The sequence below is a fragment of the Canis lupus genome, chromosome 28 (genome assembly GCF_003254725.2).
Source record: "Canis lupus dingo isolate Sandy chromosome 28, ASM325472v2, whole genome shotgun sequence".
NCBI classification, from domain to species: Eukaryota; Metazoa; Chordata; class Mammalia; order Carnivora; family Canidae; genus Canis; species Canis lupus.
In genome coordinates, this window is record NC_064270.1 from 34,204,981 (window position 1) to 34,232,971 (window position 27,991).

Sequence of the window (27,991 nt, forward strand, 5' to 3'; positions counted from 1 at the left end):
GTGCTCATCCCGTCAAGTGCCCCCCTTGCTGCTGTGTCTTTAAATCCCACCAAGAACTGCAATCTACAAGGGAGGGGGGGACAAAGGCACAGGAAGATAGGCTGATCTGCCCTCACCTCAGAGGGCCTTAATCCACGGGGAATTCACTGTTCCCTGCTCTCTCAGGGCAGGGGCTTTCATACTCTATCTCTGTTCCAAGTGTCTGACACATAGTAGATCCTCAATAAATACCTACTAGAACAAGCCACTGAAATGAACCGTGGAGAATGGAACACCTTGGTAACACGCTTCAGATGGGCCAGGGTTTCCCCAAATCAAGGAGAGGCAGGCCAACACAAAGAGGAGCACGTGGGACAGAGAAGGCCCCACGGACCCCCACCTGGCCGTTCCTCTGCTGCCTGGCAGTGCCCTGAAGCCAGCCCATATCAGGTACGCGTGGCCTTGAAATAAAGACCGACACCTCCACACCCAGGTTACCGGCCTGGCCCAGTTGAAAGCTAAAGTCCAGGCCAGGCTGAGGATCTGCGTGTGCCCAGGGGCCTCTCCCTGCTTCCTGGCGGGGCGAAGGCAGGCAGGTCTACCACAGTACAACAGAGTCCAGCCAGCCCGCGGAGCAGGCAATGAGACAAGCTTCTGAGCCATACACCTAAGTCGCTGAGGGTTTGTTGAAAGCCGTTAACCACCAACGAGATGCTCAATCAAGCCCCATGTGGGGACAGGTTTCAGAAGTGTGTCACATGGGTAAACCAAGGCCAGGTGATCTCCTTGTTTCCATTTCCTCTGGGTGGCAGCATCAAGAGGACCACCTGGGGCTCTCCCACAGAGCTGTGGCTTGTGACTGAGAAGAAAACAATCTTCCTTCTCCTGACCGGGGTCCAACTGTGCCAAGGGAGCCTGGCGGGGAGTCACCTCACTAGGCCTTGGTTTCCCCATATGTGAACGGGGCCTCCCCACCCGCCCACACCAGAGTGGCTGCCGAGTCCTGGCAACCCTGCGAGGAAGGAGCCAGGTGCTCCCTATACATACCCAGCACCTCCTCCACCCTCATCACCCCATCTACAGGACAGAGTCTAAAGAAGACAAAGAAAACACTGTGCTCAGAGTCAAAGGCTAAGAAACAAAGGCAGGACAACTTGACACGGTCCTGTGAAAACAGGCCTGGAATCCCAAGGCCTGCAGTGGTCCCCATCATGAAAGCTTCAACGCAAACATTACAGGAACTCATCCTACACGGTGTTCCCACCGGGGGCAGGAGTCATGGGGAGATGGCAAAAGGAGAGATTGTGCCCAATTATCTGGAGCACAGAAAAACCAATCTAATCAATACAGTCATCTCCTCTTAGCTCCTCCCCCTTATAAAAAACCAGTAATTCACACTTGCACGGGCACAGAAGACCACGACGACGACTGTGCTGGAAAGCATGTCAACAATCTTGAAGCAAGAGCCTTAAAAATGTTCCTGCCTTCTGGCCTCTCTATGTCACTGCTGGGAACTCCTAAGGAATAATCCAAAAAGCAGACAAAAGACAAAGACTTAGACACTTAGTCACTGTTAATCATAGCAGCAAACAAAACAGCCATTCCACCCAACACACAAGAAACAGTTAAATCATTAAATACGTGTTGATACACAACTCGGAATTACAGATTCATTAAACTGTGTGGAATAGTCAACTAGCGCACTGGGGAAAGGATGGCAGTTAGGACTACTCAGTGAAATGAGAAAAAAGATTTTTTTTTGTACAAAATCTTATACAGTCGTATGTTCATCGTAGACGAACTATGGCTATGTAAAAAATTCAAAAAAACATAAAAACACACCAAAATATTAACAGGAGTTATCACTAAGTATTGGAGCTACCAGAGATTCTTATTTTATGCTTTACACTGTGACACATTTTCTGAATTTATAAAAGTGAACGTGATTACCTTAGTAACAGACAGAAAGTCTCAACATTATGGCTGGAGGGGACATTCGTGAGCCGTACCCCAGCGCCCACCCGCTCCCTCCGCCCCACGGCCCCGGTGCCACTCCAGCACCCCAGGACCGAAACGGTTCGAGCACAGAGAAGAGTCCCCACTGCTGTTCTTTGTGCCTGTGTCCAGAAAGGGCTGCCAGCGTCTCACCTGGAGGACTCAGGCCCTGATGGAAGGACTAGAGAAGGACTCTTCACAGCGACCTCGGTTACTCACCCATAATTCCACAAGAGAAAAGTGTCGGTCCTTGACTCATCTTCTTTGGCGTGTGCTGAAAACAACCAGAAAAGCTATTCACTCTTCAAGTCATAAGAAGCACGTTTGCACCTGATTCCTCGCTACAGTCACAATTAAAGGGGTAACTGCCTTTTGCCAACGTCAGATTAGGGAAAGGAGAAAAAAGTATTACAAGAGGCAACATCTGCCCACGATTAGACCTGGACTCCCTGTCCCAAGTCTCCAGTGAGTAATGGAGTCAATCAAGTTAATGGCTTCAAAAAACACACAAGGAAGCCCCACGACTTCTGACACTTGGGGATTTTTCCACATGAACGAGGTGGAGGAGGGTGCAAGAGGAGGCATGATACACACACGGTTCACCAAGCCGGGCTGCAGAGAGGCCTCCCCACGGCCCGAGCTGGGAGAGGAGGGGGCCTCGTGATGACAGGAAGAGCCCCCAGGGAGGAGCAGAGGCCCATCTGCCACCCTCAACTCCTTCCGTTCCCCTGAGACACCAGGAGAACAGCTCTTCTTCCTCTAGACAGAAGCACCAGGTAAAGCTCAAGCGGGTGGCCCTCTGCTGTGCAAGCTGCTTCGCCACTACGAGGAGGCCACTCAGGCACCCTCTCTGAACTGAAACAGAAACTCAAAGGTTATGTTTGGTCTCAGCGGAGAGCGATGGCTCTTGAACTCCTTGGCACTGTATTTCAATGGCTTCCCTTCCCGCCGTAAGCATTCCACATCTCCCCTCAAGCCCTGCACCTAGCCTCAGCGAATGCTATGGCCACTGGGAGAAAAACAGGCCAGTGGCGCCTACAAGGGCCCCAAGACCAGGCCCGGCTCCATGTCTACACAGTAACCTGAGCACAGAACATTCCAGACTCCCCTGTGCTGGCTGAGGCATGGGTCTGTTCTGACCTGTGGTGAGGAGGAGACTGTGCCCACTGAGGCCCCAGGAAGGATGGTCTGCCACAAGTATTCCTAAGACTCCTTCCTTCCTTCCTTCCTTCCTTCATTGACCGACTCACGAGTACTGGTAATTATTCACATGCAGGCCGCACTAGGGGTTGAGCACGTGTCGGTGAAGGAAGCTCTCGGTCCCGGAGGAGTCAGCCTGTCCTACAGGACTCCCAACTTCTGAGAGGAGACCCAAATAACAGGGACACACAGGCATCCAGTCTGAGAAATGGGCGGGAACCCAGGCCCTGGCACTTTAAGACCTGGAAGGAGGAGGGCGGAGCTGACTCGGAACACCTGGCCCACTCAGATAAAAGGGTGGCAAGTGCCCCAGCTCCCCCACCCCTGTCCCCAGCTCCCCAATTCAGAGACCTTTGCCCTCAGTCAGCTATGTGTTCATCCAATCAGGTTATTAAAGGTCCATCCTGCCTAGCCTGGGACACGGAGGGGAAGGTTGCCTGCCTTGGCCCTCGGGAAGCTCCCATTTCAGGGAGGACACAGTCATACAGACAAACCATTACACCACAGAGAGTGTGGGACTGGAGAGGAGAGGACCCAGGCCCAGGGTGCTGGGGCGTGGGAGGCCAGGGCCAGCTTCCTGGGAGAGCACCGGAGCAGGTGCTCAAGGACCAGAAGAAGTCTACAAGGAGCAATGGGGCCAGGGAAGCCATCTCTGGTACCCCCTCCTCGGTTTAAAACAATCCTTATATTTTCAGGACAGGCTGCCCTCCTGGATTCCACAATGACTTTAACCATCCGACCTACAGTCATCCAGGGGGATATCTGGAAAGAGGTAAAAAGATGGCTGTATCTGCCTCTCTCCCAAATGACTTGGTTAACACAGCAAGATGCACACGGAAAGCCCACACCAAAGTCACCAAATGGACAGTCGGTGACAAAGGCTCAAGAGCCTTGCCTCCAGGCAGCACAGTCCACGGATGCCAGGCAGGCCCTGCTCCAACCAGGGGGAGGGTTCGGAGACAGAAGTCGTCGGGCTGGGCCTATGCCAGGGGCCTTGCCTGCCCAGGGAGACAACTCCCGACAGCTCAGGAGCACCTTACTGGCAAAGCAAACACCCACTGGGGAACCAGAGCCCCCACCCCAGGCTTGGGTTGAGGGGGCAGGTGGCAAAGCAAGCCAAGGCTGGCAGCCCACAGAAACCCAAACCAGGACTGGGCCGGGCAAAGCAGAAGAGAGCAAGAACCCCAGAGCGGCCTGTCTGCTACCCTGGCACACAGACACCACTGAGGAGAGGGTTGGGGTTTACAGACAACAGGAAGCAAGCCGGTGAGCCAGGCTGCTGACTGGTCAGGAGAGCATCGCTCACTGGGCTTTTCCTTACACAAAGCTGGCGTGTTCCAGACAGAGGGGCATATTGGGGCCCTCCAGATCCAGGCCCTCCCAGGGACTGCTGACACCTGTGTGGGTGCCAGAAAGGCTGGGGTCTGGGCCTACAGAGGGAAGCCACTGGGCTGGGCCACAGGGGCTCATGCACCCTTGCTCAGTCATTTGTTCGCTCAGCAAGGATTTACCCTTGCTGGCTGCAGACGGTTCATTTCCCGGGTAGAGAACACACACTTGGAACAAGAGTGCTTCTCACTGCCCCCGCAGCCCTACTCAGAGCCACCACCACCCTTCCTCCACAGAGGGGCCAAACCGGCCTCCTAACTGGTGCCCCCTGTACCCTGGGCCCACTGTCCATCCTCCGTCCAGAACCCACAGAGGCCAGCCGACATTGCTCTTCTGCTTATGGATCTCCAACGACTCCCCACGGCAACGAGAATGGAACCTGGCCACCCCTCTCCCCACAGCCACCAGGCCTGAAGGAGCCAAGCCGGGTGCAGGAGACAGGCACACCCGCTGCCACCTCAGGTCTCTCTGCAAAACCCCCTCGCGTCACTCCAGCCACCTTCCCTGACCATCCCAGCTGAAGGGCGCCCTCCCCACCCACGCTTTTCTCCACAAGGCCGTGCTGAGTGTTCACACCGCCTGCGCTGGATCCTCGGCTGCTGTGCTTATTATTCTCTGCCCCTGAGAATGAAGCTTCTTAAGGCTGCCATCTTGTCCCAGCACAGAATAGGTGCCATGTGACTATCTGGTGACCGACAGCTATGGCCACCTGTCTGCCCAAGCTTGTCTTGCTCCTGCTGCCACTCACCCAGCAAATGCAGGGCCAGTGCAAACAGACTTTCACTGGGCAGAACTTGCCACCTCCCCAAATCACTGGGCTCATGCCAAGTTGAAACCTGGTGGAGAAGGGGAGAGAGCACCAGCTGGACAGTTGGGGGCAAGCGCCAGGCGAGCCCAGGCTCCTCGTGTGGCCTGACTCTGCACCCCAGGGAATAAGAGGGCGGTGATCACTCACACTCAGATCTCACAGCTTGATGGAACGCCTCCTCCACATCCCCTGTTCTCAGTGAGCCCCATTCCTGCTCTCTCACCGAGCATGTGAAAGTGCATGACCCGGTGACACAGCAGCTCTTCTGCTATCAGCACTCGACGCTTGCACTGGGACTCGACTCGTCCCTCCATCACCACACAGTGTCTTGGCGGGACTATGCCTTCATCTCTGCTGACAAGAGATGGCACAGGATGCCAGGGTGGCCAACCAGGCCCTCTCACTCTGAGGCTCTGAGTCCTAGACTGAGGAAGAACAGGGGCTGCTTTACCCAGCAGGGGCACGGGAACCTGCCATGAGCTCTTGCTTCCAAAACCCTCCAAGCAGCCCTGTCTCTGCCCTTTCTGGGGCTTAATTCATCAGCTCTACCGACAGCTTCCCAGGACGTCAGGCCCAGGCATACCCTGACCACTGTCGGGTATTGCTGAGTCCAACATCAAGCTCCCTTCTGGGCTCCAGGTTGGCCAGGACCAATTTTAACCCCCAGTATGCCTAGTATATGATAAAATTCCTGCTGGTCTGTAGCATTCTGCAGCCAGCCCTTCCCAACCTTCAAACCCTCTGCACCACTGCAAGAAGGATGACCTAGCCAATCATTACATGGCCTGTTCCCAACAGGCCCTGGGGACGCCCGGCCTCAGAGTTCCTACGACCCGGCCTTGGCTGGTGTTTGCAGAGAACAGGACAAAGAGCGCAGCTCCCGTTATGTTTCTCCACTGTGATGGTTCTGTTCTCAAACCTACCCCAGGACAGGGCCTGGTCTCTTTGAGAGTCCTCAGATCACAAAAGAAGGTTCTAGAACCAGATCCTCCACAAGGAAGGCAAAAGCTGGAAATCAAATTGGGGCTTCAGGGGCCATCTGTCTGACTAAAGAAAAAAGGCCTGATTTAAATAAAGACACGATTCAGGTCTTTACTCAATGAGCAACTAGGTTAGGGCAGAGCTCATCTCTGGCCATAACCATGCTTCTTCATGACTTTGTTCTGCAGATCACTGACTATGGCCATCACATCACTGTTTCCCCATAACAGCATTATGGGGAACCACAACGCGATACCAGCAAGCTCACACTCGTGCACATGAGCGGAACAGAGTACCCCAGCCTCTGAAAAGGAACACAGTGACACTGTGGCAGTGGAAAGCAGAAGCCAGAGCCATGCCAACAAGAAGAAGAGAAGCCGAGCAGGGACGAGTGCCCCTGCATACAGGCTCTCAAAGATGCCAACAGAGATAGAGCGGCGGCCCTGGCTCCCCGGGCTTCAGGGTCAGCCAAGGCCCGCGAGGGGCTTTGCTTGCTCAGGGAAAAGGCCTCGGACTGCCTTGGGCCTCTGTGCACCTCTGGGTTCTAACTTCAGGCCAGCCTGGGGCCGGGCCAGCCATCCTGCCTGGGGCTGTTGAGACCAAAGCCAACTCAGGGTTGGGGAGACCCTCAGCGCCGAGGCAGTGGAGTGCAAGGCCTGGCATGGCCACAGACTCTCCTGACTGGCCAAATCACAGCCCTGGCATGCTGATCTGACAAGAGCAAAGGCCTGCTCCCCAAACCAGTGTCGGCTGTTGTGGGAAGTATCTTGAGGTTGGGGAAAGCGAGGCAGCCTACAGCCATGCTCTACTGTCTCCCCTGGAACAGTCTCCAGACTTGACAGAGGGCTGAGAAACTGGCTCAGGAGAGGAGGCAGGCCGGGCAGAGGAAGATGGGCACTCTGGGTACTCGGGCCCGGGAGAATGGGCCACAGCCTGAGTGTGGGCGTGCGGGAAGGGGCTGGGGAACACTGCTCCCGAGGTCAACCGTCTGGGCTGCCTTCCAGCGGCAGCAGCTAATGTTAGAACACGAGAAGGAAGAGCCCACTCCGCAGAGGAAAGCCACCAGCAGAGCGGGGGGGCGGTGGCAGGGAAGGGGAACTAAGCACAGTCCTCACTGCTGCGTTGTGCAAGCTGGGCCAGCGCTGGGGCAGGGCAGGGGCCCTCGGCCCTCTCTCCCCAGGGCCAGGCGCCACCGGGAAAGGCAAAACGCTGAGCGCTTGTCAGTCCTTTTTTTCTGTTTTCCTACATCTCTCTTGGGACCAAGACTGGTCACTTGTCACCAGCATTTCGTTTTTGGAAAAAGAACAAGAGGGCAGCCCTGGTGGCCCAGCAGTTTGGCGCTGCCTTCAGCCCAGGGCGTGATCCTGGAGACTGGGGATCGGGTCCCACGTCAGGCTCCCTGCATGGAGCCTGCTTCTCCCTCTGCCTGTGTCTCGGTCTCTCTCTCTCTCTCTGCCTCTCATGAATAAATAAATAAAATCTTTTTAAAAAAGAAAAAGAACAAGAGACCTCAGAGGCCGGGCGGGGGCAGGGGGAGGGTCTACAGGCCTCCTTGCCCAGCGCCTCCAAGGTCACCACCGGGTGGCCCCCGGGTGACCTTCACTGACAGTACTAGACTTTCTCTCCCCACTGCTGTGCCTCTGGAGCCTGTTTCCCTAATTCCAAAGTGCCCTGTGATTCATGTTTTCTTTTTCAATCTGAAGCCCACCCCCTCCCCTTTCTGTTATCTTCTTAGCCTGATTAGAAAACAAAAGAGAAATGCTTTTCCATGTTCCTGTTGTTATCTTGATGGTATTTACGAGAGGATGGTGTTGCCAGTTAAGGCGGCTGAAGCAAAGCCCCCATCCGCTTCCTCCCAACCTCGCAGGCAGGGAGAGCAAATTCTCCCCTCACTTTACCCTCCCTTCTGTCTCACGGACGTCAGCCTAGACTCGGATGATCCCCAGTCCTTCTCGGCTGCTCACTGTGCACGCTTGGCCTGGAAGCCGGCCTCCCTCGACTTTCCTCCCCCAACCAGGGCTAGGAGACCACCCTTGTGTGCTCAGGCCCTGTCTCCTCCAAGAGCAGCTCAGCTGAACTGGGGCCCACGTGCCCCGGGACCAGTTCCACAGCCAGCCTCAGCCGGGCCGACCCCGAGACAGAACTTCGTTCCGCAGCTGCTGCTGAGGCCAACAGCACGGCTGGAAGCGGGCAGGGGCCCTCCCGTGGGACCTCTGGGTGACCCTCACCCTGGAGATGGTTCCTTTCTGGTCAGAGCTACTCCAGATGTATTCTTCAGATTGCAGCAGGAACCCGCCCCCTGCCCCCTGCTCCCCACCCCCGCAGAAGAAAGCGGAGCAGCCCCTCCCAGCATCCCGGCACCCTCAGCCCCTCAGCCGTGAACCTGAGCAGCAGCCAGAGAGGAGCTGGGGCAGCCCCTGGGCGGCAGGAACCCACGTCCACTTGCTCCACGAATGTCCCTGAGCACCTACCACGTCCCAGGCCCTGGTTTCAGGCACTGGGCACACAACAAGCAAAAGAAACAAAATTCCTTAACTTCATGAAGCTCACATTTCAGGGCAGTCATTCAACAAACAAGATCGAAACGTCAGAAAGTGACAGGCGCCAAGAGCGAAGAGAGATGGGGGAAGGGCAGAAGTATGAGGAGGGGGGCGGTTCTGGCAGAGTTCAATTTTAAGCTGCGTGAACAAAGAGAGGAAAGGAGTCCTGCCAAGGGGGAGTTTCCCAAGCCACAGAAGTGCAAAGGCCCTGGGGCAGGCTCCTACTTGACATGTTGAGCAAGGAGGCCAGCATGGCTTGAGCAGAGTGAAGGGGGCAGGGGAAGTGCAGAGAAAGCAGCATGGTCACAGAGAGTCAGCACAAGGGCCTTGTGCCTCCTGACGCTTGCTCGGCCTGAGGTGGGAAGCCAGCAGAAGGCCTGAGCAGAGGAGGGACCCACCGCCTTGTAGTCCGTCTGGCTGCAGGGGGAGAACAGGCAAAGGGGCCAGAAGCAGGAGACAAGTACAACAAATTTCCAGACGAGAGAGGACAGTGGGTGGGACCAGCGTGGCAGCACTGGGGACGGAGAGAGGGCATCTATTACAGGTATATACTCAGTGCAAACTGCAAAGGAAGCCGCAATGGGCTTCCACAGCTGACCCATCTTTGCTTGTGGAGGCCCGCCAGCCCAGTGGCGGGCACACTCACGCTCGTACGTAAAGGCCTCGGGTCTCCACGGCTTTCACACACTCCTGAGAGGGGCTGGGGACCCAGCCTGGCCCGTCTGCTCTCAGCCGGGTGTGAGCTTGGGCAGGGAGCCCACGCGGGTGCTAGGGTGGGCCCTCAGGAGTGGCCGTGAAGGGCGCCAGGAGGGGGGCCAGACATCATGACCTAGGATTGACTGTCCCTGCTGACCACCAAAGCGGTAGGGTCCTGGGGACTTAGCTAATCGGCAAAACTCCTCCTCGGGTTTCTTTTCTTTTCTTTTTTTTTTTTTTTTTTTTTTGGCCAGAGTGGGACCTCTTCCTGACCCTCGGCAGGGGAGCAGTCCCACTCACTTCTGAGGAGTAAAGAGGCTACTGTGTTCTCAGTCTGAGAAGGCCGAGCTGTCTGCCTCTCCGGCCCAGCCCGTCAGGCCGCCGGGTCACAGGACAACTTTGGGAGAAGGCAGCAGAGGGCAGCTGTCGCGGAGGCCCACCACCGTGGCTGCCGACCACGCCTTGGTTCTCCATAGTCTCCCACCCAAGACATTCCTGAGGCAGTAGCTCTCGCTCTGCACCGCCCTCTGGAAGCGGCCTGATCTCGGCCCCCACTCTGGCACCACCTCCCTTAGGGAAACCACCTCCCCGTACCAGGTGGAGACCACGAGGAATGTCAGTCTCAGCCTGGCAGGGGCAGCAGAAGCCCGCTTGGTATTATTTACCAGGGTGCCGGCCTTCCCTCCTCATGCGCCGGAGGACCTCTGCCAGCTACTTCTCGCCAGCACTAAGCCAGGCTCCGGGTTACCTCGCCCCACTGCCCCGGCCTGCAACATCTCCCAGAGCTCTCTGCTCCTGGGCACTCTGGACTCAGTCCACTAAGCCTGCATGGTCAGTGCACAGTCCCACCTGGACATCAGGCCTCAAAAAAGGTCATCAGAGAAATGAGGCCCAATAGGTCCTTACCAGCTCAGGGCTGAAGGTCCTGCATGCTACAGAGTCAGCTCCCTGGTTGTCGAGGCTTTTACTTAGGATCATCACCATGGTAAGGACCTCAGGCGCTGGGCTCCATCCCAGGGTGGGCACGAGCCATCTTCAGTCAGGCAGACTTGGGCAGAGGTGACCTCCTGGGCACTTCCCAGGTGACTGGCATCAACAGGAACAGCTCCCAACCGGCTGCTTACGCTTGGGGAAAGGTGCTTTCAGGAAACATCCAGGTGCGCTCAACTCCCTGGAAAGACAACAGAAAGACAAGAGATTCAGGAGTTGGAAGACCGGGGCGCTGAGAGAACTGCCCATGCACCCCCATGCTGGGGCCCTGCTCGGGAAAGGAACTGCCTCCTGGCTAAAGGAGATGCTTTATGGCTACAAAGGTTCCCCTTCTCAGAGTCCCCCATCCTCGCCCCATGCCGGCCTTGGGGCACCCCTAAAGCCAACGCACTAATGGGTATAGCAATGGGTCTCCGTTCAGCCACGTGGCACCTTTAAGACCTATCTCAGGGTCTGGGTTGGTCACAATCTGCTATCCCCAGCGTGTACTAGAGTCATGTGACATCTTACACCCAGCTCGCTTTACAGACAGTTTCAGTATATGCCCAAGGCTGAGAGTCAGACACGCACCAACCCCACAGCCAAAACTGAAGGGACCAGCCCCCAGGCAGCCTCAGTCAGCAAGGCGACTACTGTCCTCCACCCAGTTATGAACAGAAGCGACTGAAAGAACCAGAAGGGTCCATTTCAAGGCATGGATCTCCCATCCCTGGAAGTGCCCCGTTTCAACGATAACACATTTGCAACACTGGGGGCCTCTGTAGCTTTGTTCCCTTCCCCAGACTGAGCCGCACCAAGCAAGTCACGGCGCTCGCAGGGCCTGCCCACACCACCCAGGGCTGCCAGCAGCGACGGGACCCCTCATGCCGCCATCCTGCACCTCTTCCCACGTCACCTCCCAAGCAAATGCTGAAAGAGCGTAGCCCTTTGCTCAGATTTGAGAACTCGGCCTCTACACGTTGATTTCTCCAATCCTACTTCCCCATCCCACCCCGCTGTGGTCACACCTTCAAAGAGAGTCACATGGATGCAAGGAACCTGAAGATCACCGTCACAAAGTGAAAAATAATGACGATGACGGCAGAAAAGGGCAGCTCCTAATCTATAATTAAAAACAAACTGCTCAGTGCAGGAAAATGTTTTAGAATCTGCTGCTCTGTGTAAAAATTAATTGCACCCTGGTATTTACTTGCCGTCCAGATTGTAAATCATATTTTCCTGTTTACTTCGATTAGACTTTACAGTGGGTGTTATTGGAATCGCTCAATTACGGGCCAGCTGGCAGGCACAGGGAAATTACCTTCTACTGTTCTTCGAAAACAAGGTTCATCCAAAGTGCAAGAGCAGGGAAGGGGAGGGGGGAAATCAATACATTTTCAAAGGACTGGCTGTTCAGGAAGAGACCTGGTGGCGGGTAGGATCCCAGGTCACACTGGAGTTTCAACACCACCTCAGTCTAGAAGCAACACGTTCTGACCAAGAGTGAGCTGCTCAAGGAAAGAATGTCAGACCACTCCTCCCAGCTCAGGCCAGAAAGCTGAGCCAGAAATGCCCGCCAGCCCCCTGGACGCTTGGCTGGGGAGCGGGGGTTGGGGGGTGCTATGGACTCTCCCTTCAAAGGGACCCTTTGTGCTGCCTCAGTGGTAGGGGCGAAGCCTACTGGCAGCCATCTTCTCTCTGGGTGTAGCCTGATTCGTTCTGGGGCAGCTGGCCATTGGCCCAAGGCCCAGGGGTGACCTGCCCTTCCCACCCACCCCCATTTCCTTCTTCCCTAACAAGGCAAGAAGGCTTAGTGGTTACAAGCTCAAGCCCCAAGTCAAGGACACCTGGGTTGGAATCCCAGCTCTCAAAATGCCCTGAGTGACCCTTACCAAGTTACTTACTCTATGAGCCTGTTTCTCTCTCCATAAAATACAGGTAACAGTGTTTCCCTGCCTCAGAAGATTCCTGTATCATCTGAAAACAGCTCAAGCCTTTTGCTCGGTGAGGAGCTCTAGCTCATGTAAGGAGGTGTGTTCAATAAACAGTAGCTACTGTCACTACTTTCATTGGGGAAACTGTAGGTCCCAATCCTTCCTCGGCAGTGGACCCCTAAGCATCTGTCTTCTCAGATTTTTTTTTTTTTTTTTTTTTTAAAGAGGAAAGTCCATCAAATTTTTTGAAAGCTAAATTCCACCAGGATGGAACCAGCCACCCCTCTGGTAAAACAGTAGGTGGTCAGAAAGAATGATGCTGTGGGAGTCCATTACCATGGAAACCTGTTTGGCCATTGGGATGCAGCCGATAGGCACCAAACACAAGGCAGACTGAGGGAGCAGTGCAGGCATCCTCACTCTTACAGCTTTGCTCCCCAACTGGAGCCCCTACAAGAGACGGGGACTCACAGAGGCAGCACGCAGGGTGCATATGAAAGCACCGTAAGCTCCTGGCAACGGTGGTCAGCAAACATGGCAGGTGCCAAATGGAGAAAGGAGGTCTAGCACAATCCCTGTCCTCAGGGGTCATAGAGAGTTCTATGAGTGCAGGAGCTAGTCCACGCAAGGCAGGCAGGAGTAGTGAGCGCTGGAGCTGAGTGCCTCTGCACAGGGGGCCTCTGCTCAGGGCCCAACAACATGCAGAATGACCCATGAGAGCCCAGAAGGGGGGACAACCGAGATGCCATCCCTAGGGGACTGGGTAAGCAAATCACCGTGGAACTATGGAAAGGAATGTCATGTCACTTTGGGCAGAGTTGCAACGAGGCAACTCTTACGGGGCAGATGTGAAACCCTCTCTGAGACACAATGTGAAATGAACACAGCAAGAGGAGTACGGCCTGGTCCCAAAAGCATGCCTGCCTTATGGAAGGGACTGCAGTTCTGGAGAAGACCCTTGGATTGCAAAGCTTTGTGTGCTGCTTGAAAACGACAGCCAGTACGTATGACACCTTTGTGCTTAAAAAGAAAATAGGCAAGATCTCAACATGAAGGAAAGGTACATGAGCAGAGGGAAGACAGTGAGCAAAGCATGGTGCCCGGACCCCTACATGGTGTGTGGGACACAGTGAGCACTCTGGGGCAGGAGCAGAGGGTATGTGGAGAGGGGAGTGCCAGGACAAGGAGCTGGAAAGACAGACGCAAACCAGACCAACAGCTCTGAATGCTGACTTTATCATGTGGCCATTGGGGGCTCCCCCAGGAGCTTGGCTACTTTGATCTGTTGAAAAAGAGTGATTTTGGGGGGCCCTCTGTGATGCCTAGCACAGTGCCCTGAATACAGTATGAGCTCAATACACATTTTGGAATGAAGCTAAATCGTAGAAACATCTGAAATGATCCAGGCACATTCTCAGACCTTGTGAGGCAAATCCAGACCAGCAGAGCCTGGCACAATCTGGAATTCCCTGGGATTCCTTTGATCCGTGGCATGGGTCTGGCCAAGTTCACTAAGGAATGCCAATGCCCGTCCAGAGACTTAGAGCCGAGTCTGAGAATGGGGCCAGGCAGGGACTTCTCAGGGAAAAGCTGGGAGCAAAGAGAGGAGTGGGGAGGAGGCTCAGCCTCTGAAGGGACAACTGGGAGCATGCCCCTGCCCAAGGCAGAAGGAAGTGCCTCAGAGCCACGGGTGGCATGGTGAAGGCCTCCTGGAGGCCACCTTTGGGGCACAGACCCCGCACATATGAAGAACAGCTTCTATCTACTGAGAACCTACTGTGTACCAAGTACTTTATACACAATGGCTACACAACAGGTTCATTTATCCCCATTATACAGACAGATAAATCAACTCACCAAGGACATAGGGCTGATCTTACAACTGAACCCAAGTGGGCCAGCTCCCAGGCATATGCTTTTCACCGAAGTCCACCCAGAGCAGGGCCCCTGCCCCTCACCTGCTCCCCCAACCTCAGCGCATCCTTCAAAAGCCCACTCAAGCCACTACCATACAACCCAGTGAGTGGTCTTCCTGGCATTTACCCCAGAGACATGCAAACTTATGTCCACACAATAACCTTCACAGTGGCTTTACTCACAACAGCCCAAACCAAGAAACAACCCGGATGTCCTTCAAGGGGCAAATGCTTAAACAAACTGTGGCACAGGTCCACCGTGGAATACTGCTCGGTATTAAAGAGGAATGAACTATTGACACCTACTTGGATGACTCTCCAGAGAATTATGCAGAGGGAAACCACCCCAATCCCCACACGGTAACCATAGCATAACTCCATTCACAGGACATGCCTGAAATGGCAAAGTGACAGAAATGAAGACTAGATGAGGGGGACCTAGGGCTGGAGATGAGGGTTCGGGCTGGGGGTGTGGGAGCGGGAAGGGGGTAGGCATGGTGATGAGAAAGCAGCAGGAGGGACCCTCGTGAGGATGGGGATGTCCTGTACCTCAACTGTGTCTGTGTCCATTTCCTGCTTGTGATTCCCAAGTACAGTTCTGCTAGACGTCACTACTGGGGAACACTGACTAAATGGTAGACAGGATTTTGATTATTTCATACAACTACATGTGTATTTACAACACTCTAAAAATTTAAAAAGCCCACTTCATCTGGGCATTTATCAAAATTCATAGAACTATAGAATGAATTATACTGTAGGTAAATATAAATTTTTTTTAAGATTTTATTTATTAATGAGAGAAAGAGAGAGAGAGGAAGAGACACAGGCAGAGGGAGAAGCAGGCTCCCTGCAGGGAGCACGATTTGGGACTCCATCCCAGGACCCCGGGATCACACCCTGGTCAAAGGTAGATGCTCAACCGCTGAGTCACCCAGGCGTCCCCCTGTGCCCATATTTATGCAGTAAGTCAGACTCCCTGCACGGTGCTCATGGCAGATGGAGGGCCTCGCACTCCACACACATCTGGGGTGCCAATGTCCACAGGAGGAAGGGTCTCCTCCTGGCAGGTGCCCGGTCTATTTAGGGGCATGGATGCTCTCTGGCTCCAACCCCAGGAGCCTCCACTCAGTGATTCACCTTCTCCAGCATTTCCATTGAAAGAACAAAAAGCAAAGTCAAACTTTCTCCTGACCCATGATCCCATTTCCCCGACCAACCTACTGTTGCCCGGGTGCAGAGGGCTCCACTGGCCCCCTAAGGGTGCATTTACCTAAAGACAGTCCCGACCCCCGACCCCAGCACTTGTGCCCAGAACCAGGCCTGCAGGGTGGAACATCACACACAGGTGTCATAGGGCACCGGGTGACACTGCCCACCATCGGCAAGAGGCCCCAGATGCAGCATCACAGCACCTCAGCCTCAGACCCGCTCCCACCTCCCTCTATAACCCCCCAAACCCGCCAGGCATACTCTTAGAGGCCTCAACCTCCTGCCTCCCTGAGCATCAACTACAGGCTGGGCTCTTCTCACTTAATCTCTCAGGTTCCTATGAATGGGCAACTGTTAGGAGAACTTCCATTTTCCAGATAAGAAGACTGAGACTCCAGGAAACCATCTCCAACATTTGCCTAAGATCCTACAGCTAGTGAGTGAGGGCAAGATGTGAATCCAGGGTCTGCCTCTCCAGCTTTGATCCCTCACACGCGTCTTCCCTAACATGAGACTTTCTTGCTTTTGTCCTGCAGTCTTCAATGTGCCTTCATCCGTTTGCAACCCCTGAACCCAGCTGTCTGGACACCACTGTGGTCAGAGACTCTCGGCTCCTGGCTACCAGGAACCCTGCCTGTGTGCTAAATGAATTTATACATGCAAACAAGTTTTGTAGACTCTAAAATTCTATATAACTCTTAAGTAGCTTAAAGGAGTTTACCAAATGCTTCTGTAATGCACTTTGAAGGGTTACCCCTTAAAAAGAAACTGACCACACTGGGAATTGCCAAGACAAACTTTTCCTCCTTTTAAAGAGTATCTATATCCTGTGTTTACTACTTGCATAAGTTAGTTTTATAGCAGAAGACTATCTCGCCCCCCTGAACACAGCACTCATAGAGCAAAATCTAAACAGGACCTTGGCCACAGACAGTGACTTTCCTGACGGCTCAAGCAAGTCATTCCTCAGCGCTTCCACTTCCCCTCCCATCAGGCAGAGGAAATGGGAGGAAAACAGCCCCATTCTACAAGGTCTGCAGGAAGGGCGCATGCGTTTTTAGACTTTCCTAACTTCAGCTGTGGGTGTACCCAAAGCAGTCTGGGGACAGGACCCAGAAGCAAATTTAGGAACATGTGGAGAAGTGCACCTTCCCATGGGTTGTGTCTCTTGCTGCCAACAAACTGCTCGGAAGGTGGACAGGGGAGCCGAATCCTGGGGGCAGCAGGCTCCTGTTGGCCAAACAAAGGAATCGAACCTTCCCAGAGTGGCCCTCTGCTTGCAGTCTCTCTACCCAAGTCCTCAGAGTCTGAAGGATGAACGTGAAAGGCTGCGGGAACATCACCAGTCCATCCTCTCCCAGACCCAGCTAATGCTGGAAAGAGGGCCCAGAGGCTGAGTCAGGGGACCCAGGGCTGCAGGGTGTGCACCCCCGGGGCTGCAATGAACTCCCTCGGTCCAGGTTCCCAGGCCTGCAAGTCCTCCTGAAGGATAACTCAGGACAGACAGCTTTGCCTCCACCACCTCCAACACACATGCAGACAACCAGAGGCAAATGAGCCTCTTTAGCCAACAGGGTACCCCCACGGACGTGCGCAATACCAAATCCTGCTGCCTTAAGGGAATTCCACAGTAGGAGCAGAACCCAGGGGAAATGACATGTTGTTTTCACCATTTTTCTAGTGTCTTCTTGGTCTGTATTTGCAGAAATAGGAGGTAACACAGAGTCTACCTTCTAGCAGAGTGTGAATAAAGTAAGAATAGCCATGGCAACAGCATTGGAGTCTCCGCTGAGGGCATCCTTAGAGTGTCCCTCTGGGTGGGCGCTGTTGCTATTCCGTTTTACAGAGCAACAGATGGAGGCACCAGACAGACTGGGTGACCTAGGTCACCCAGGTATGAAGGACAGAACAAGGACTCCAGCCACATATGCTGAACTCCAAAATCTTTGTCTTAACCACTGACTCTTCTATTCCAGGATCTGTAAATTCATCATAATTACCCTTCAAGTAAAGTATTTGATTTCTCAGTTAGACTGACCAAATGCTGAAGCACAGATGCTAGGTTTACAATACACCCCTTCTCTATACAGCTCATCCTGAGGTATCCCAGGCTGCACACCAACCTTCTGGAAGCTAATGCTGACACACAGCATGAGGGGTTCCACTGTAAGCAGGGAGTGGGGAGGTAAGAGGGCATCCTGGAGAGGGTGAGTGGAACATAAAGTCCTTACTTTCTATCCTCACCATATAGTTGGGCAGCTGTGAAGTGCTCCCAGGCCTGGCTTCTTTCTACACCAGCTGGAATCGAGGCCTGTCCACTATCTCTCTGGGCCTCTGCCTCCAACCGCCTCCCCATCACGGCCATCTCGCTCTCCCTCCACATGCAGTCTGGGTGTGGGCCTGCCTCAGTCATCCTCTGGTCTCAGCATAGAGCCTGTCACAGCAGGAACCTGACATCCAGGTCTGTCGGCAAAGTCAACAAAACTGGAGGAGAAAACTGGATCTCTGTCCGGAAGCCACAGGGCCACGCAGCTCAGTCCCAGATGTGAGCTACGTGATTTTGCTAAGCTCTCTTTCATCCTTGGTAATCTGTAAGAAGTGATCCTTGTCCTGCCCACTGAGGGTGGAAGGTTAAGGAGGTGAGACTATTTAAGGTGAGGGCTTATGAAGAATGTCCCTACGGGCACTCAAGTCCTCAGGCAAGCATCATTCCAAGCAGAATGCAGGCCTTGACTAAATGCTTGTGGCTAACAAAGATCATGTCTTCACAGCAGGAGCTGCTGGAGGGGCAGGAAGCAGGCTTGTGAATCCTCTGAGCCCCTCACTCCCAGGATGGCACTGCTGGATGTTCACATCCGTGACTGATTTTCACTCACTGGGGGTTCCCTGGTTGCACAAAATGGGGGAAGAAACCAGGCTACCAGAGGCAAAAGGACCTAAAGCCTCACAGCTGACATGTGCCTGTATCACACTCTCAGGGGAGAAGTATGTTCTTGCGGCAAAAACCAAGCACCTGCTCACCCAACCCTTACTCGGCACCCGAGAGTAAGGTGTGCCCTCAGGGGTGTTTTCTTTGTAGCTGAGAAGAATATACCCTTCCTGTCCTTGTCCTTCAGGTGGTCAAAGGCCACCAAAGGTCCACATCTGGAAAAGGCCTGGCAGTCACATTACCTACCTAGAGAGGAACCCACCCCCATGTCCTTGGCTGAATAAAGTCACCCAAGCTCTTTTATGAGACTGTCTTACTGAAGGGAAAAAACAAAACAAAACAAAACAGTCAAATGAGCCACTGAACCACATCAGGATTCTGTTCTCTGGGACTTCACACACTCTCGGTGTTGCAGGGATTTTCTGGGGTTTTAAGCAAATAGCATTTCGAGAGGAGGGGAGTGACATTATTCAGGGACATGAAAGTGTTGAGACCCAGAGCCAAAACAAATCTGAACATGGGAACGAGACAGCCGGTGTTGCTTCTTGAAACCAAAGCCAGCTGCATGCATGACTTGTCAGGAGCTCATTTATCAATGAGAAACAACCGACAGACAAATTTCCTATGAGCACTCCGGTAATTCTCACTACCGTTCATGTCATTTTAACCCACCAAACACCACGAGATACGAGTGTGCTATGGCCTAGAACTTGCTGAGCAAACTCAAAAGGAAGGAAATGCTGGACCAGGGGTAGGGAGGGGAAGAGAACCAGTACTTACTGAGCACAGAGACAGACAACCACCTTCGCCTCCAAACCAGGGTGAGAAGGGCAGAGAACACAGGATGGTGAGACACAAGCAAGGGCCCCAAAAGATAATCTGAAATGTTAAGCCACTTAGCCTAAGACGACCATGACCTATTCTTCAGTCAGACCTATTTACAAGTACGGCGAATTTAATCAAACCATGAGGAAAAACCAAAAGAGGTAGACAGTAAAAAAAATAAATATACAGATTTTTAGCATAATCAAAAGTAGAGAAGCCCAACAAGAGGCAGTGTGGTCCAGGGAGAGCCAGCAGGGTTCAGTAAATGTGGGCTCTGGCGCTGGCTCTGTTCCTGAGCAGCTCTGCCTGGTGGCCAAGCCACTCTCCCTCTCTGGGCCCCCTCCTGTCAAATGGAAGCGTGGGCCAGAGGAGCTCCATTTCTGACTGGTGAGCATCTACGTGCAGCCACTTGCCAGGCCACTGTGGCCTCTCTGAGGCTTGGTGTCCTTGCCTGTGACATGCAAATGGGAACTCTGGGTGTGTAAAGAGTCTCAACAACAGATCTGAAAGGTGTATGAGCTGTGAGAAAGGACGGTTAAGAGCTGATGGCACCCATCCTGGAGCAACTGCTATGGTGGGCTGTGTGCAGGCCAGCCTTCCTGGTCCTGCTCAACAGGACAACAGCAAAGGCCAATTCCTTACTCGCTGCCATCAGGAGCCTCAACTGTGACTTCCCATGCAGCAAAGTGGGAAGCAAGAAGCCATTCCGACATTCCGCTCTGTTGGCGATCGTGGGGTCAGGCAACGCCTGGTCACTCGAGGCTGGGGGAGGTGGGGTTACAGAACCAGCCCCTCTCTCTTACAGCAGAGACAGGACTGTTGTGCAAGTTCATTTTCCAAGCTCAGTCCTTAAGCACACAGGGGCGCTTTTGGTGTCTTTCATGGGTACTGAGTTCTGAATTAGGAGTTTCTTGGGAGGCCCAGGAAGTTAGTTACTCGACAGTTTTCACAACTTTGCCCCCCTCCTCTGCAACAAAAATATTCTCTTCCTTTCTAAAATAGTTATGGATTTTCGGGGTCCACAGACAGCTACATTCTCCTGCTCCGGTGAGATGAGCCACCCCCAGCCTGGGCTACACACGTGGCTTTCATGCTAGCGTGGCTCCAGAAGCTCCAGGGACAGGAAGAAGCATTCCAGCTCCAACCCTGGCTGCAGCCCAGGGCTACTCTCACAGAATTGCCAGGTCACTGTGCAGAGGGATCGTAATCACTCAGCAGCTGGCACTTGGGACATAGCTGAGAGGGCAGGGATCTCTTTATCTCAGGGGCCGGAGGGCTCAAAACAGTATCACAAGTATCACAGTGAGACACTGGAAGTGACGTAGGAGGGACCAAAAGGCTGCAGCAGAACTGGTAGAGACGCGAGAACCGCTAGGTTTCCCATCTGCCACCCACTCAGAGATCACACCCTGACCTCATCTTCCATACAGGACCTCACCTTCCTGATCTGACTGAGTCATATCTACCAACCTATTTTACAGGGTCTGGTGCAGAAATTAATCAGACAGGCAACAATCTACACTAAGCCTTCCGCCTTCTCCCCTCTACCCCCTTCATATGGCAAGTTCCACCACGCATTCAAGACCAGCATCATCTGCCAAACCAAACTTGAGAGACTTAGCTGCCTGACGGATCTGTTGTAACGACAGGTACACCTGAACTCCATGGCTCCTCTCAGAACAAATCCCCAAAGCCACCTCTCTGGCACCTCCCAGGGTGGGGCTTCTAAAGGGCACGATGAACCCTATGAAGCTCATTCTGGCATGGGCTGTAGCCATGATGGGGGCAAGGGGCGCTATCTGTGTAACAACAGCCATGTGTCTGCAGAAGGGCCAGAGAAGGAGTCTCCTTCCCATGAGAAGGGCTTCGCTGAGGTCCTGATGCAAAGCAAAGCCAGGGCATCTAATTCCAAATTACTTAGAACTGGCTGTGGAATGAATACAAAGAGCTTGGGGAGCAGCTGCTTACTAGGTCTCGAGGCCCTTTTTTATTTTCTGGCAGGACGTGGGTGTAGGAGCAGGGCGGGGAACTTCATTTATAACCCCACCTCCACTTCCTTCTAAGCACTCTGGATGTGACACCAGGACCTCCTTGTGCTGAGGGCACAGGCCTTGAGGAGCTGAAGAGGAGAGGACAGAGCCAACCAGGTTCCCCTGGCTTCAAGGAAAGGTGCCTTAGAAGCCCTGCTGAGCCATTCCAGAGCCTTCCAGATGGCCCTGAGACTCCAAAAGAGTCTCCTCCTGAAAGAGTTGACCGCCTCCTGAAGGTGAGCACCCCATCCTTCTCATCAGAAAGGGCTCCAAAAGAAACAGGTTCACTCCAGTGTCTGTCCACAGAGTGCCTGAAAAACTGCCAAGTGCAGCAGCTGCAGCTGTGCTTGTCTTACTGTCACTGTCCCCGACCCAGAGCCACCAGAACTGGATGGGGGTGCCAGTCCGCCTGGCTCTATGGAAGCCGATCTCAGTGAGTCAGCAGCCGAACTCCAGAACCAGGCCTTGGGGCACCTCCCTAAGCCAGCACGAGGTGGCCTTTGGCTTGTGTGAAGGGCCTGGCCCTGCTCAGGAACTTCGTCTGGATGAGTTATCAAATGCACAAGAACAGGAGAGCTACCCATGAACCCAGCAGTGCTCCCAACCAGGGGGAAGATGAGGGGAGGTGGCCAGAGATTAGCAATGTCCTCAGAGTCGGAAATAATAATAAAGAAAACAAAGCTGTCAGACCACATTAGGGGATGGGATCAGAATGGGGGAAACTTAACAGGTACTGCGCAGAGGCCAGCATGTTGGCAGCAAAACAAGTTTCGGGTACTCTCGATGAGGAGCTAACAGCAGGCTCTCATCCCTGAAAAGCTGGATGGGATCAGGGTTGTATCTGACGTCCGGCAAGCCCTCACTGAGCACTGCAGAGGTGATGGGAGGGGCTGAAGGCACAGGTCCTCCTCCCAAGGAAGTGAAAGCTATTAACAACTGATGCATGAGTCAAATAAAAAGCAAAATAAAATACACTAAGAAGCAGAGCACATTTTAAAAAACAAGTAACATGACGACATAATCGGGCCTTCTAAAGTTCAGAAATTGGCATCGCAACTTTATGGGCTAAGTATAAAGCTTATGCAGGGGTCTCTCCCCGCTGCACCCTGGCCAGTTCTCTGCCTGGGCAGACTCTTGTTCACTTCAATTATTAATAAACCAACAAAACATTTACTAGAGCCATGATATTCATGAAGCACAAAGCCCAGCAAGTGCCCAGAAGTGGCTTCTATGTCCACAGACCCCAGCAGATGGGACTGGCAAAGCTGCTCTGCGGGCTGCTTCCCGGCCCAGGCCGCTGTGGATTGCAGGAGGGTCTGAGACTGGCACGGGTGCCCAAGAGGCAGTCTCTCTGTGTGCCGCTGACCACAGCCCTGTGCAGGCCGTTCTTCACCAGCCCAGGTGAACCTTCCATCACAGAGGTGTCACTGAGGGCAGGCAGCAAAGGAATAAAAACAGTTCCTCCTCCCCCAAACCCTCAGAAGAACCCAATTTAAAACTTACTTGCCTCCCACAAAGAGGAATGAGTCAACCTCCAGAGAGATGAACCCAACACATATCATGGGCCGAGTCCCCAGGCCATTCTATTGCCCTTGTGCTACATGAGCATAAAGTACCAAATGAATCTACCCCACAGATAGTCCGGCTCGTGTGCAGGAAAACACCCGCCTCTGGTGCCGCCAAGATGGGAAGCGACCTAACAGCCCAACAGTAGGGGTAGAGTAAATAAATGCCAAAACATCCATCAGAGGACAAAATGCAGCTTTTCAAACAGTCAAGAGCTGTTTGATACATACTGTTAGCAAATCATCTTCCAGTCTAGTTGAGGGAAAAAGCAAAACCAGAGCAGTGGACATCATCAGCTCCCATTTGGGTAAAACCACATAAATAATTCCAGCGACACAGAAGTCTCTGGAAAGATGCAAAAAGAAACATCAGTGGTCTTTAAGGAGGGAAAGCAGGTAGCTTGCAACAGAAGTGAGAAGAGACGCCTCAAGGAACACCTTTTTGGGGACATCTGGGTGGCTCAGTGGTTGAGCATCTGCCTTCACCTCAGGGCGTGATCCTGGGATCAGGGATCCAGTCCTACATCAGGCTCCTTCCAGGGTATCTGCTTTTCCCTCTGCCCGTGTCTCTGCCTCTCTCTCTCTCTGTATCTCTCATGAATGAATAAAATCTTGAAAAAAAAAAAAAAAAAAGGAATACCATTATATTCATTTTGAATCTTGAACCACATGCAGGATGACCTATGCAAAAAAAAAAAAAAAGGGTAATTTTCAAAAAAATCTAAACTATCTGTACATAGACCTGTATATGCCTGCACATGCAGAGGATCTGTCTCTGGGAGGATAAATGAGAAAAGGGCAACAGAGAGGAAAGGAAATGTGTGGCTGGGGGACAGGACAGGGACGGGGAGAGTTACTTGTCGCTGCTGAGTTTCTAACATGGGCACATGTTGCCTGTTTTTAAAGAAATTAAACACAGATACACAACATGCTTATACTTCCCCAAATACGCTATGCTATTCCATGCGTAGAGACCTTTGTTCACGCTGATCTGGCTAAAATGGGCTCCCTGCTCCTCTCAGGCCTGTCCTGGCCTCCTCGGCCTCCCCAGCCTCCAGCCAGGCTAACCTCTCTCATCTCTTAGACTCTGCTCAGTTGTCACCTCCTCCAGGAAGGTCGTCTTCACCTGGCACAGCTTGAACGATAGGAGCATGAAATGAACTGCTGCTGTACGTCTCCTCCACGGACTGTGAGCTTCCGGAGGGCACGGGTCCACCCTTAGTCCCCTGAGTCCCTGGCACCTGCCACAAAGAGCTACTTGGGAAATGTTTGCTGAACCAAAAAAAACAAAAAAAAAAACGCATTCGCCACATTAAGTCAAGTCTCAACTCTCCTGGTGCCAAAAGCTATTGAAACCTCTCTCGCTTGTGGGGTTTCCCTCAGCTATCACAATTGTGTTGTTAACACTAATTCGAGGCATTACACCTCTCGGTCCACAGAGGGGCTGGGCTCAATGCGGTCTGGGTTCCACAGCACGGGAGCACCCGCGGAATCTGCAGTCAGCACAAGACCCCTTATCTGACAACGCTCGCACCTCCTGGGAAACCTGCGAATGCTCATCAGAGCCTCTGCCAGGGCCCCTGTGCCCGCGGCGGCCCTTCTCCCAGAGGATCCTCGGAAACATCTGCCTGAGACCCTTCCCTAGGCTTTGTCCTCCACGTTCTGCTTCTAAGAGAGAAGACTGGCCACCCTCGAGGCTTGCTGGGAGGCAGTACTTCCAGGGCCCCCCCGGGGGGCCAGTGTCTCCTGGGAGCCTGCAGGGTGAGCAAAGGAAGGGCAGAGGGGCAGGATCATCCAAGAGAAGCTGAATGTGTATGGAACACTGAGCTCCTAAACACAAGAGGATGTTAGTTTAACAGGCAAATCCCATGCACACCCTGCGCCGTGCCTCGTCTGTCCGATTTCTTCATGGTATCAGTCCAACGCCCCCTGGACCAGCTGTGCCAGGGACTGAGGGAGGAAGATGAAGGGACCCAACCAAGTTCATACAACCCACCGAGCTTCAAGCACAAGAGGTGCCTGAACATGATGAACACCACAGAACAGAGGGGTAGGCTCTAATCCCAAATCGGGGGGTAAATTCTGGGCAGATGTCCTGCAGGAGGTGGCCTGAGTGCCGGACCTTAACAGATGGGTAGGAGTTCCACAGCCAAAGGAGGAGCACAGACATCCCAAGAGGAGGCTAGTAAGTACACGTCCAACGCCCCAGCAAGCCGGGCAGCCCCAGGGCCACATGTCCAGCTGCTGCCACTGCCCCTCATAAGCCCGGGAAGGTGGGGGCTCTCCACTGAGGGTGGCCCCGGGCCACCACCCACCTGCCTGCCCTGCCCCTGCCCAGCCTCCACCTCACTCTGACTCCTTTGAGCTCTCAGGAGTCAGCCCTACCATACCTGTCCTGCTCTCCTCTTTGCCGGTAAGAACACCAGGCAAAGGCGCTGAGCCACAAGGGACACCGGCTGGTGGTTTACTTAGCTGAACAAAGTCAGGGGGCTCAGGGGGTCTCGACGGGATATCCCAAACCTCCTCCCTTCACGAAATGACAGCATAAAGATACAAGCTGCACAACAGTTATTTCTCTCTGCCACTGTACCAGCAGCCCCTGCGCTGACCCACGCAGCTAACCCAGAATGCCAACACACAATACGATAATTGTGCTCACTCTTGGGAAGGGGGAGTGGCCACGCACAACCCCATATGAGAATGTCACAATCGTCTCGGACTCCCGAGTTACAAATATGTGCTCAAGGCATGTGCTGAGCACGCGCTCACCACGTGTTTACGCGGCTATGAAAGCACAAAAGCACAAGGGCCAATGTGCTTCAGCTGCCGGGGCCTGGCCTGGGGATGGCGGGGGACCAGGGTAACGAGCAAGGACTCAGAAAAACACCACAGAAACGCTGCATTCAAAACCATGACTGCTTTATTGTTCCCGAGTTTTTAAAACAGCAGGAGTGGAAGGGGGACACTACACAACAGAACCGCAAGGAAAGCTGCAAAGCTTGGCAAAACCAGCAACCAATGTCCCCCTCCTAGCCAGTCCCGACTCAAGCTAAAAACATGCAACAAGCAGCGATCTCAGGCTCACCCTGGACAACTGGAACCAAAAACGAGATGAAATCAATCTTTGCAGGCAGTCGACAACTAGACAACTCAGACCTGTCCAACCATGGGCTGGCCGTATGGATGCAGGCACACGAGCTCCTAGCTCTGGGCCTCGGTTTCCCCGGTTGTAGCAACTTCTCCTTCACTTTCGGCAGCCCAGACTAGCTCCTCCTCTGTTGTCAGATAAGAGAAAGGACAGATGAGAGCGGCTACCTCTGGGCACTCTCATGCCCCCTGCCAGCTCCCACCCAGGCCACGGGGACACTGATTTCAGGGCACCCTAGACAAAAGGCACCTCGGCCAGGGACCGGCTCTGGGGAAGCACCGGAGAGCACAAACAGCAGGAAGGACAGCACCCTCTGTTTGCCCCAGAGGGTGCAACTAAGGCAGGGTCATCCAGGATCTCTGTGCCGGTTATTAGCTCAACCTGACAGGGGCCCTGCTTCGGCAAGAACGGGTAAAACCAACCTGAGAAACCAAAGTTCAAAACCCAGAATAACCGGCGTTGCCCTCCTTTGGCATCAAGGGTTCCAGACAAGGAGGGGATGGATGGCAGGGGTGGACAGTGGGTGGCTTGCTGTAGGTCAAAGAATTACCTACACGTAGGAAATGAATGTCTAACTACAACCATGAAGGTCTGAAGACAAATGGCCCCCACGAACACGGCAGGTGTCTTAGTCTGCTCGGGCTGCCGTCACAGAGCACCACGAACTGGGTGGCATATAAACAGCAGCCATTTTTTCCCCCACAGTTCTGGAAACTGGGAAGTCCAAGACCATGGTGCCAGCAGATTCAGCGTCAGAAGAGAGCCGTCCTCTCAGTGTCCTCACGCGGCAGGGCGGATGAGGGCTCTCAGAGACTCTTCTATCAGGGCGCTGAGCCCATCCATGAGGACTCCACTGTCGTGACCTGGTCACCCACCGACCTCCCCAAAGGCCCCAGCTCCTAACACCATCATCTTGGTTTCAACGTACAAATTTGGGGGGAGGGGGATACGCACACTTGGTCCATAGCAACTAGAGGTGAAACCTCTTTGGGCACTGAGGGTTAGGTTTCCCAGAAAATAAGATGCAAAGCTTTATAGCCATACCTCCGCGCAGTGCAAAAATAAAAAGGAAGATTAGGCTCACGAGCTGCCAAGGGCAGGCATTCAAGTCGCTAGCTGGGACCTGTTTGCTGAGCTAACCCACACCCTTGCTGAGGTAAACACGAGAGCGTGTGCCACCCGCTCCCACGGTGTGGTTCTAGAGCAGTGCTTCTCCAAGTGTGGTCCCTGGACCACCAGCAGCAGCCTCACCTGGGAACTTGTCAGAAACAGAGTTTCAGTTCCCACCCCAACCGACGGAATCAGAAATTCTACAAGTGGGGTCCAGTAATTAGTGCTGTAATAAGCCCTCCAGGTGCTTCTGGTGCTCCCCCAAATTTGAAAACCTATGTTAGTACATCCAGTACCCATGACCCTTGGTGACTGGGAGGACGGCACTGCAGATGAAAAACCTGGGGTCCATCGAGGTCAAGTCTCTTGCAGAAGGCCATGGGGTCATTAAGGAGTATGAGGCCTAGGCCCCACCACCAGCACTTCTCCTGGGCTGGGACCTGGGGGGATTCGGGTACAGATGACCCTAGTGCATGTCAGTAAGGAACAAACAATCTGGAGTGAGGGTAAGAACCCATAGGTTGACCACGTAGTGAAATGTGAAATGTGTCAGGATCAGAAGGAAAAAAAAAAATGCTTGCAGAATATTTGCCACAGGAGGAGGGGGAAAAAATGGAGCTGAGGCAAACAGGTAAATGAAAGAAGTAACTAATAATATGTGGGGGAATGTGAGAAGAAAAACTTAATTCCTGGATACACATAAATTGCCATTTGGAGAATCTTCTCCTTACTTCCACCTGCTTCACCGAATCTCTGCCTGAAGAG

General features: G+C 53.5%; 2 protein-coding genes across 2 annotated transcripts in view; both read right to left on the bottom strand.

Annotated features, from left to right (window-relative positions):
* The window catches only part of FAM53B (family with sequence similarity 53 member B), a 70,820-nt gene extending 60,184 nt beyond the window's left edge, over nt 1-10,636 (bottom strand). The window contains exons 1-2 of the mRNA XM_049103494.1: nt 10,495-10,636; nt 2,194-2,248 (exon numbers count right to left, since the gene is read on the bottom strand). Coding sequence (XP_048959451.1) covers nt 2,194-2,248; nt 10,495-10,572 — 133 coding nt within the window. The 5' untranslated portion in view covers nt 10,573-10,636. The remainder of the gene's footprint in view (nt 1-2,193; nt 2,249-10,494) is intronic.
* EEF1AKMT2 (EEF1A lysine methyltransferase 2) overlaps nt 10,495-27,991 on the bottom strand; it is a 72,982-nt gene continuing 55,485 nt past the window's right edge. The window contains exon 7 of the transcript XR_007406880.1: nt 10,495-10,759. The gene's annotated coding sequence lies outside the window, so the exon portion shown is untranslated. The remainder of the gene's footprint in view (nt 10,760-27,991) is intronic.